This window comes from Lactuca saligna, chromosome 4 (genome assembly GCF_052625555.1).
Source record: "Lactuca saligna cultivar CGN05327 chromosome 4, ASM5262555v1, whole genome shotgun sequence".
NCBI classification, from domain to species: Eukaryota; Viridiplantae; Streptophyta; class Magnoliopsida; order Asterales; family Asteraceae; genus Lactuca; species Lactuca saligna.
In genome coordinates, this window is record NC_136420.1 from 16,699,707 (window position 1) to 16,710,878 (window position 11,172).

At 36.2% G+C, this 11,172-nt stretch overlaps 1 protein-coding gene across 1 annotated transcript; it reads right to left on the reverse strand.

The window, feature by feature from the left end:
* Positions 1 to 277: 277 nt before the first annotated feature.
* Positions 278 to 3,339, reverse strand: LOC145041306 (rRNA processing protein-like protein). The gene is made up of 13 exons (XM_078989316.1): positions 3,111 to 3,339; positions 2,781 to 2,891; positions 2,577 to 2,675; positions 2,271 to 2,464; positions 2,089 to 2,161; positions 1,941 to 2,015; positions 1,744 to 1,854; positions 1,598 to 1,640; positions 1,420 to 1,492; positions 1,208 to 1,310; positions 970 to 1,068; positions 649 to 854; positions 278 to 573 (listed from the first exon to the last, which is right to left on the reverse strand). The coding sequence occupies exons 2-13, from the start codon at positions 2,871 to 2,873 to the stop codon at positions 444 to 446; spliced, it is 1,299 nt and encodes a 432-aa protein (XP_078845442.1). The 5' UTR covers positions 2,874 to 2,891; positions 3,111 to 3,339; the 3' UTR covers positions 278 to 443.
* Between the last annotated feature and the right edge of the window lie 7,833 nt (positions 3,340 to 11,172).

Sequence of the window (11,172 nt, forward strand, 5' to 3'; positions counted from 1 at the left end):
GCTTTACGTAACCATATAAATCAACAGCTATTTATTCCAAGTCTAAAAAAGGTGCAAAAGTAGATGATTAAATTAGACTACGCTTCTGGATTCCTAAATACTGCGTTTATTACTTTCTAATCTTTCTTTTGGTTTTTATTTTTCTGGTACAAATAACATTTAAATTGATTTCAAAATACAAAAGGTAAAAGTGTTCATTCACATTTTTTATCAGTTCTAAATTCACTGGATTTGAAACAAATTGAAATCACAGGTATGAAAATCAGTAACAAAAGCCTTTCAGGGGACCAATCCATGATTTTCCTATAAGCACATGGACCAAAAATGTAATTTGCTCTAATTCAAATTAGAGCCCACACAACCATACAACAAAGGAAAGGATAACGAAAGTTACATTATAAATTTAAAAAAAAAAAAAAAAATGCAAATTTTAAAAAAAGTGGTTAAGATAGTGAAGAAGCAAGTTTTTGGGTTTTGAGGCCAAACAAGTTTTCAAACAATTTAGGCGCCATTGGAGGTACGTTAACGGGCTGAGGAGCCATGAAATTCACAATCTTCTCATGGATATGATACCTGCAAAATTCATTTCAGAATCCAATTAATTAAGGACTTGTTTTTTTCCGTAGGGGCAAATATGTCATTACGTACCTGATTTTACGGCTTTTAGAAGCACGTCGATCAACAATTTTACGTTTTTTGGTTTGTAGTCTTTTGAGGGCATAAAATGCAGCCTCTGAGGATTCGGGATCAACAGTTTCAAAAAATTCTCTCAGTAATTGTTGATAGAATTCAGAGTCATCAAGCAGTTCAGGATCACCATCACCATCATCATCATCGACACTTGAGTTGGGAACCTGCCAATAACACAAGCATCAAAATTAAATAAAAGTGGAGAATCATAAATAAATAAATAATAATAATAAGTCGTTTTTTTCTATGCAGAATGAAGGATGCATTTTACAGACTTACATTATTTCCAAAAACTGGGACGACAGATCTCCTTTGCTGCATCCCTTTGATCATTCTACTTGGGTCCCGCATGTAAAACGCAACTTGTTCACTGATATTCTGCAAGACTCAAATAATAAACACATTTATTAAGGGATGACTGAATAAAGTAGTGTTTACTGGATAAAAGATGTTCAATAAAAAAATAGATATTTGAATGAGGGAGGGCAAGGGCAAACTTGTAATTTGTAAATGAAACCTGATTGAAGGCTTGGAATTTGTTTTTGATGCCAGCAGCGCCACTTGTCACCTGTGTCTTCCTCTGCCATTTATCCACCGACATATCTCTAAATGAACCAATTCTGCATCATTCATATCAATAAAATTACTCAGCTCTTCAAACAAAAACACAAAGGAGTATAATTCAATTGGGAAAGATAGATCATAGATATGTAAAATGGAAGTAAGTACCTAGACTGCATTTCAGAAATCTTGAACCATTCTTCATCTCCTTTTCTGGAAGCTTCTACACTTTTAGAATTTTCTGCAATTAACCCAAACGTTCCATCAATAGGATGTACATGCTATTATTTCTTGCATTTAGCCCAAACATTTAATTGTTTGTGTGAGATCATATTGTGCAATATACCTTCAGTTGCTTCCATAATTAAAGGATTCTTCTCAACAAGTGCCTATTAAAAGAAGTTATCATTAATAAACATTTAGTACAACAAAACAATTCATGCAAGATAAACAACCCACTGAAGAAAATGAATAATTTCTCAAGGCTTTTACCTCCTGCAATTTAAGAATAGAATCTAGGGTTTTCTTAGTTGAATCAATTAGGTCTGAATATGCTTCTTTAACTCCTTCATCAGAATTGCAGAAAGCAGATCTGATTGGCTCCTGTAGAAAATTTTTCATATTTAAAGTTTCATGTTTTAGCCTACTAGATGTTAAAAGAGTATAAAATTTTGTAATCTGAAGTAGACCTGTGGGAGTCGATTTGAATTTGAGAATGATTTCTGCAGTAAAAATCTGAACTCAAGAGTTTTGTCCCAGAGAGCCTTGAAAAAGATCAATGAGATTATTAGATTAATCCACAAGATTCAGCAGGAAAATTATAAAAGACTCACATACCCTTTGATTTTTTACTGCTTCGCTTTTCTGAAGATCCTCATTTGGGTCTCTTCGTATGTTTCTGAAAAGGTCTCTGCAAATGTTCACAAGAAAAAAAAAAAAAAACATCATGTAAGAGTGAATGATTTGGATTATTATATAAATCAATCAATCAGAAGAAGAAGAAAAAACATTGGCCTTACTGTTCCTGGTGGCGAAGATCATTTAACTCCTTCTCAAGTTCTTCCTGATCAGAATGATTGTTGTCTTCTGTTTTCATGTCTACACCATCATCATCATCATCCTCTGCATCACTCTCATTTTCATCATCATCATCATCATCCTCTCCCATAGTATCACTGTCCTCATTTCCAGAAACATCTTCCTTGTTCTCCAACTATGCCAACAAAAAGTTTTACATCCATAAACAAATTTGCAATGAAATAAATAATATACAGACTACAGTCACAAAGATAAAGATGCAATAAAAAGCTCTGTTTAGTGTTTACATTCATAATTTCCATTTCTGAGTCATACTCTTCTTCATCATCGCTGCCTTCATCTCCATTAGTATCACTATCCTCAATGCCATGTTTCTCATTATCCACCTAAAATATAGCGGGAAATATACAATGAGCAACAAAATTTAACTCTCTCTATATACACTCTTATAGAGTTCATTTTGAGAGGAGAAAACATAAGGAATTACTTACATTCTGAAGTTGATATGTGATGTTATCATCATCATCATCTGAACTAATGTCCCTTTTCTGAACTTTCTTCGTTTTCTTTGAGGATTTCCCCATTCCTTGAACAAAATCAATCTACAAAAACCAAATGAAGCTTTATATTTAAAGTGAAGCAAACCTTATGTATGTTTTTTACTACTCAAATAACTATTCCATACGATCTTATTCCTTTATAATTAAAACAATAAACTCATGCCTACTAACAAGTGAGAATAAAAAAGCACATTTATCAAAGACTCGAGACAAAAGAGTTCATGCGTACAGCATAAACCTGAGAGAAGTAGGCTAAGTTACCTAAAGAGCACAAAAATTCAGTATGTGATGAAAATCGGTATTATAACTGTATAAAGTTTTTAAATTTTCATGGAGTGGCGGAGGAACTCCCTGAAGTGGCTGGAGGTAAGGTTCGCCCAAGTCTGGTGGCCGGAAGTTACAAATGGAAAGCGTATGCGATGTTTGGGTGTCGAAGGTTATTAGGGCACAAGGGGCAAGGACGTCAAACGAATCATTCACATTTCCACAGTTCAACTTAACCGGGAAAAAGAAGAAAAATGGAAAATGGAAATGAAATCGATTGGAGTGAAAAAAAAAGGGTAAAAGAAATGTTATTTTTTTTTTTATTAAAGAGAAAATGAGGGTAACTATTTTTATGTCGGATCGGATAACTTTTTTTTTTTACATAAAAAAAAAATAACTAATTCTGTTTAAATTATACAAATATTACTGGTTAATATTAGTTTTAACCAGTAAGTCAAATTAACTCATTTAAAAGAAATTATGTGGCATATGACGTGTCTATTACACCATTGTTCGGATTCGACTTCATTTAATCAGGATGAATCGACCTCATTTAATTAGGGTTTTTAACAAATACTCTCAAATCATTCCCCAAATCATTCCCGATTAATTAATTTTTCTCAATAATCACTCGATCGCAGCAAGCAGTAGGAGCTCATTGTTTGGAATTGAAGTTGGGACTCGAAATCATCGACTGTAGACACTATAATGGAATCACCTAACGATACGTATCTCACTGTAGATTTTCACTACAACGGAATGTTTGCACCAAACCCGTTAGTGTACTTAGACCGTATGAGAATGTCAGTTCGTAATGTGGATTTTGGTGGCATGAACTATAGAGAATTTGTTTTGTGGGTTTCAAAGCTGACAAGACGAAGTTGTGATAATTTGTACTATTGTAGTACTCATGAAAGATTGGCAGAGGGTATTAGAAGAATTGACAATGATGCTGATTATTTTGAGTTTATTGAAGATGGTTACATGGCTAAGAACGAGCTAAGAATGAGTGTTTACATTGACCACCAAAACGAACCTATTCTTGACTGGGTCGATAAGAAGATGTTAACAGGTGATAAGGTGTCTAAGTTGGTAGAAGATGATGATACAAACTCATATATTTCGAATATAATGGAATGTGAGCATGAACCTAATGAAGAGGTGCATACTTTTGACAAAATAGTTGATGATGAATTTTTGAACAAGTTGTGTGGTAAACCCATTCTTAATAGTAATCAAGAAGAAGTAAATGATGATGATGATGATGTCAGTGATGAAGATGATGAGGTTATGTTCCTCGTTTTTGATGAGAATCAAGAATATGATAAAATGGTCGTAGTTTTAGGTATGAAGTTTTCCAACCCTCTTGAATTAAAGATATGTCTAACCAACTATGCCGTCAAGAATGGGTATGATTTATGGTATGAAAAAAATGATCATCAAAATTTGTTGGCAAAATGTTGTAAACATAAGAAGAATAAGAAGAATAAGATTTGTCCCTTTAGATTGTGGGCAGCATGGATGAATAATGAGAGGTCTTTTCAGATTAAGTCCTTAATTGATAGGCATAATTGTTCAAGAGTATTCAAATTTGGGTCCAAATGGATTGGAACTCATTTCATGAATGATATATTACATAAACCAAAGATGAGCATTAGGAAATTGAAAGCTAAGGTCGGTAAAAGGTTTAACCTTATAGCAAGTGTTGGATAGTGCATAAATGCTAGGAAATATGCATTTCAACATACAGAAGGTACTTTAATAGAGTATTATGCCAAAACATGGACCTATGGAGAAGAGCTAAAAAGGAAAATTCTTGAATCAACAGTTAAGATAGAGGTAGATGTGATGCCTGATGAAGAAAAATACTTCTCAACGTTTCATGTTTGTTTAAAGGGTTTGAAGGATGGATGGATAAAGGGTTGTATGAGGGTAGTTGGAGTAGATGGTTGTTTCTTAAAGGGCATATAGAGGTCAGTTGTTTGCAGCCATTGGGATGGATGCAAACAACCACATATATCATGTTATATGGGCTTTGGTTGCAATGGAAAATAAAGAAACATGGAAGTGGTTTCTTGATCTTTTGATTGATGACATTGGAATGAGAGTTGGGCATGGAATAACCATAATATCATACCAACACAAAGTGATGTTTAAACTTACTTTATTGTTATTTTCCATACTTAATATGTTTTAGCTTATGCTTTGTATGTATTGATTATAAGGATTAGTTCAAGCTGCGAAGGAAAGGGTTCCAGCTACTGAGCATAGGCAATGTGCTAGGCACATCTGTGCTAATTTCCAAAAAATATTTAAGGGGAAAATATTTAGGAAGCTGTTTTGGAGAGCTTTGGATCTATAATTACACAAAAATTTGAGTACCATATGAATGAAATCAAGAAGCTGGAACCACTAGTTTATGAATATTTGATGGAAAAGGACCCTAAAACCTAGTGTAAAACATTTATCGGGTTGATAGGATTTGTGATGCATATGAAAATGGTGTTTCTGAAAGTTTTAACTCAATGATTGAAGCTACTATGAAGAAACCACTCATTGCCATGTTAGAAGAAATCTAGATTTATGTAATGGAAAGGTTGTGTATCTACAAGACCAATGGTCAATCTTGGGATTTAAACATATCTCCTTCCATAAGGTTGAAGCTGAACAAGCTCAAGGAACAACAAAGTTAAATTCTTATTGCTTATATTTTTGACATTTTTAATATTTTCTAATTTCTATATGATTATGGATAGGTTTTGGCAAGTGGTACCTCCTGGTTATATGCAATTTGAGGTAAGGGTAAGGACTGATGGATATGTTGTAGACCTTAATATCAGACAATGTGGATGTAGGGCATGGCAGTTAGCAGGGTATCCTTGTGTGCATGGATATGATGCCATTTCAAGCCTCAATAGGGACCCTGAGGACTATGTGTCAGAATGGTTTACTACATCAATAGATGCAAGTTGTTATATGTATAACATTAGGCCACTGAATTGTAGTGCTATGTGGCCTGAATTGGATTACACCAAACCATTACCCCCTAAAAACAAAGAAGGCTACCTGGAAGACCAACAATGAAAAGGAAAAGGGATCAAGTTGAGAGAGAAGTTAAGGGAACAAGGCATACAGTCTCAAAAAAGGGAATGGTCATGAGATGTACCGTTTGTATGGAAAGAGGGCATAACAGAACAACACTTCCTCAAAGACCAAATGATGTACCATCTACTTCAGGTTCTAAAAAAAGAAACCTAAGAAACAAGGTATGGTGCTAACTTATCTAATATATTACACTTATGTGCCATTTCATAACTTTTTCCCTCTTACAAGTAAAGTTGATGTTCAAGTAGACCTTGAAGTTGAATTGGAAGTGGAACATGCAGTTATGTTTGAAACTGAAAGTGATGGTAATTTTGAAAGTAAAATTGATGTGGAAGCTAACATTGAAATGGAAGCTACAAGTGATGTGGTACCTAAAATGGAGGTTAACATTGAATTTCCTGAAGTTGATGTGGAGGCTAACATTGAAGTTCATGAAGTTGATGTGGAAGCTAACATTGAAGTACCTGAAGTGGATGATAACATTGAAGTTCCTTTAGTTTAATATAACATTGAATAAGAGATTCAAGATGAGGTGGAACATGAAATTCAAGTTAACATTCAAGAAGAAGTTCAAGATAATATGGAACAAGAAATACAAGACAATGCAGACATTCAAGTTAAGAAGAGGACAAGAAAAACTTCAGAAAAAATTACAAAGATTATGCTAAGGAAGAACATAGGGATGAAATTGGGAAGCAGTAATGAACACCCATTGGAGATTTGAATTTAATGTGTTGTTTATATTTTTGCACAACTTTTGGTATGCACATTTTGGAATCTTGGGTCTTGTAATAGATATTGGAACAATGGGACAAACTTGACACATTTTTTGGAATGTTTGGTACTTTAACATCTTGAGTCCTGTATGTTTGGGAATCTTTTGTATTGTAAGGTACTTTAACATTTTTATTTAAGTACATGTTTATTTAGATGTTTGTATACATTACATGTTTACTTAGATGTTTGCACAGGTTCAATATATATCAAACTTTAGTCATGATACATCAATGTTACATATTGGCACCGTCATTTCTGATGTTTATAATGCCATTTGTGTTCCCTGTCTTTAACATCTTTTGCACAAGTTCGTATATAATTTGATCATAATACATCAAGTATTAAACATCAAAATTTAGTCATGATACATCAAAATTATGCTACATTAACTCAAACACATGCGTTAGTTAAAACACTTCTAACTTTCATTACATACAAAACTTCATGAACTACATGATTTACTCAGAATACATCAAATATGATACAAAGAAGGGCAAATGTCATATTGTAACATCCGAAATTTTAGGTATTATATTTATTCATTTTATTTTGAGTTTTATGGAAGAACTCGGCGAGTTGGTGCGTAGACTCGCCGAGTAGAGATGCGATTTCTCATCCGGATTAATGATCGGACTCGACGAGTCTCATTGGTGGACTCGGCGAGTCCATGCTGTTTAATGAAACCCTAATTTCTCGGGTTTGGGGCCTATTTAAAGGGCCTTATGGCCGTCATTTGTGCTCACCAGTCCCCATAGCGAAACCCTAGTGAGCTTGAGCGTTTGGAGTGAGAGAAGGATCCATTGTTAACCTTGGTGGTGTTGTCTAGCAAGGGAAAGGAAGCTATAGCCAAGAGGAAGCAAGAGGGTTAACTTCTTGAAGATTTGAGGTCCAGAACATCACGTTTGAGGTACCATTTTCGAACCCTTTTCTGTTGAGGTGATGTTCATGTTGATTTAGGGCTTATTGAGCCCTTTTGTGGCTAGATCTAGTGCTCCTTTGGTCCCTTAAGCGAGTTAGGTTCTGGATCTGGACCCTTGGAGGTCCAAAGTGTCCCTTTGTCCAAGATTTTTATGAATCCATGGAGGTTTTGGTTTGGGATCTTTGTGCTTGAGGTCAAAACACCATTTATGAGTCATTAGGTGTGATATGAGCGCCAAGACATGAACTTTACGTGATAAATAAGCTTGGAAGGACTGGATCTATGAGTTAGTGGAACAGATTTGACCTCAGAAGGTCGTTTGGGGTTGTGCATGGAATGCACTCGCCGAGTCCATTGGCAAACTCGATGAGTTGGTGCGGGTTGTTCAGGGATTTCGAACCAGGGGTTGAGTAACCGAGTTGGGTGAGTGACTCAGTGAGTCGGAAGGGACTCAGAGGAATCGAGTCCCCGTAGAGACTCGGCGAGTTGGGTTGACCATTGACCATTGACCAGAGTTGACCGGTGTTGACTTAATAGGGTTAGTCAACCTTAGTTGGGAGAGTGTTAATTAGAGATGTATTGTGTTATAGGAGGACTATAGCTCGGGAGATCGAGCACTAGTGATTTCAGGGATTTACGAGTTACCAAGATACGCGAGGTGAGTCTTCTCACTATACTTTACCTTGAGTAGGTAAATAGAGTTATGTGATACAGTGTTTTATATATATTGTTTGTTGCACAGCATTCTTCTATGTGATTTATGTTGTGCATGCTTGCAGAGTTAAAACCTGAGGGTTCACAGAGTTTTGGGTGCACGGACCCACAGAGTTATAGCCTCGAGTGGCTAATATGTGTTATATGTGCTATTTTGGGGAACTCACTAAGCTTTGTGCTTACAGTGTTTTGTGTTATGTGTTTCAGGTACTAGTGAGGATCGCGGGAAGGCGCCGGCTTGATCAGTACACACACGGGATTTTTATGATATGAGATCTTGGGATATTTTTATATGTTATAAATTGAGTTTCAAACAATGATGTTTTTATGATTTAAAAATGAATTATGTTTTTATAAATGCGATTTTTTTTTTGGAAATTTACGGTGTTACACATATTAGTCCATCAAACTTTTGGCGTTTGTTTTAAAAGGTCACTAAACTATTTTTTTGCACATCAAAGTAATAAACTCTCATTTCCATGTTTTAAAATACCCTTTTGTTACCTGCAACCGGATTCAAAGGTAATATACATGTCCGACTCTCACCTCTAACTCATTTCTCCTTGCCACTGCACCTCGGACCAGTCTCACTCACTCAAAAACCCCAAGAGATTAATCGTATGTGCGAAGAAATCCGATGTATCTTCTGTCAGAGAAGGTGAAACCGAGAATCGATTTTGGTTCAATTTCGAATTCGGGAAGGTTTCTGATATGAAATCGTTGATTCCATTTGTGAGTAATCCATCATCTTCGGGTTCTTTTTTTGGTAGAAGTAAGGATCCTAATACGATGTTTGTTGTCGGAGCTACTGGACAAGCCGGAATTAGCATTACTCAGACTCTACTCCGGAGCCACCATCTGATGAAGATGAAAACCCCAAACTATCAAAATCAAAAAAATGGAGAAGTAATCAAATCTGATGTTGAACAACACCTGGAGCATTCGGCGATTAACCCCAAGTCCCAGCCTATCATCATTCTTCTCATTACCCACCACCAACACCCCCAAATTACGCCCAAATCAAATTCCATTTCGTTTTTGGCTGATTTAGAGTGTTATAGTTGATTTTTTTTTTGTAAATTAACACCTGGTGGACAACCCTAGACAAACCCCTGGAATAAATTTTGAATTTTCACTGTTGATTTGGTCCAAATCGGAAGGGCGACTCGATCAGTTCCTCCGACTCGCCGCGTCTATTCATGGACTCGTTGAGTCCATGCTGCAATTGTCCAAATTTTAATTTTTAACGTTTCTGTGGTTTTGTGGTTTTGTTTTGTGTTGAATTTGCAGAAAATGTTCAGAGTAGGCCAAAGCTCAAGTGGAACCCGAGGGGAATTCCCTTGGTTTAATTTTCCACAAATTGACACAAAAGTCGACTTTGGTTAGGTGGAAGAAGAAGCTCGAGACACTCAAGGGAAAAGATATTTATGTGCTAAATGAACTGAACTGTGAATGGATGGGTCAAGTGGGTTTGACGGAGGCGTAAAATCCTTATTTGACTAAGGTTTGTTCAAAATAGGATCTCAATCACTTGCAATGGCTGGAGGAGGTTGTTCCAACTTCAAGAACCAATGTATCAGGAGCTTTGCCTAGAGTTCTTTGCAAAAGTATCATTCCGGGGAGGGAATGATTTTTATAATCATAATGTTTTAACTTTCTATCTTGGAGGTGAATATTGTGAATGCAGCATGGTAGAGTTGGGCTAGAGACTGGGCATTTATGATGAAGTTGAGGTTATGACTGAAGCATTTGGGATGTTTTTGGAAAATCGCCACAAATATTTTCCGGCGGGGAAAAATGATGGAGCATGGTGGAATACAATAGCAAATAGGGTCTACATTCCTTCTGCGGCTCAAGAGGGGAGCATACGGTCCCTCATTCATCGTTTAATTCATCGCTTGATTGCTAGCACAATAAACATGTGAAAAGATGATGACAATGTCCCGAACCTTGATGTTTTTTATTTGTGGGGCATCACCACGCTCAATACATTTTGCAATCTCCCATATTGCTTAACGAGGTATTTGGGAGAGAGAACGCTGAAGAATATGGTAACTTTAAAAATAAATAAGGGAATGTTTGTTACCCGATTAGCAAGGTCATATAGGGTTTTGGAAAGAGGAGTCGGGAGTATGTTAACCATGTTACTAACACCTCCATTTAGTCTTATGCTTTACAGGAGAGCAATGATTGTTGAAGACTATGGTGATGGTAACTTTGCCATCCCGAAGGATGATGATGTGATAACTCCCAAACAGTCGGGTAGACGGGTTAGACCAAGGCAAGGAAACGTTCAAGAAGACCCGTCGGTAACCCCGGTGGAAGATGAATTGTCGATGGATTGGTACAATGTGGAGTTGAGACGGTATCAAGATGACATGGGTCAAAGTATAAATTACAATTACATGGCTCTTTCCCATATGATGAACTACATGCACATTCCACCTATAAACGAACCTGGGTACTCGCATATTAGGAATTAGGAAGAAAGGGTCAACTTGAGAAGAAGTGGAGCTGGGGGGAGCGGATTTGGAGATGATGATG

Bases quoted from the DNA above. Each gene is read 5' to 3' on its own strand.
- LOC145041306 (XM_078989316.1), bottom strand. From the start codon at position 2,873: ATGGGGAAATCCTCAAAGAAAACGAAGAAAGTTCAGAAAAGGGACATT. The intron at 2,676-2,780 runs GTAAGTAATTCC...GCTATATTTTAG, and splicing joins TCACATATCAACTTCAGAAT to GTGGATAATGAGAAACATGG. The intron at 2,016-2,088 runs GTATGTGAGTCT...ATCTTTTTCAAG, and splicing joins AAGCAGTAAAAAATCAAAGG to GCTCTCTGGGACAAAACTCT.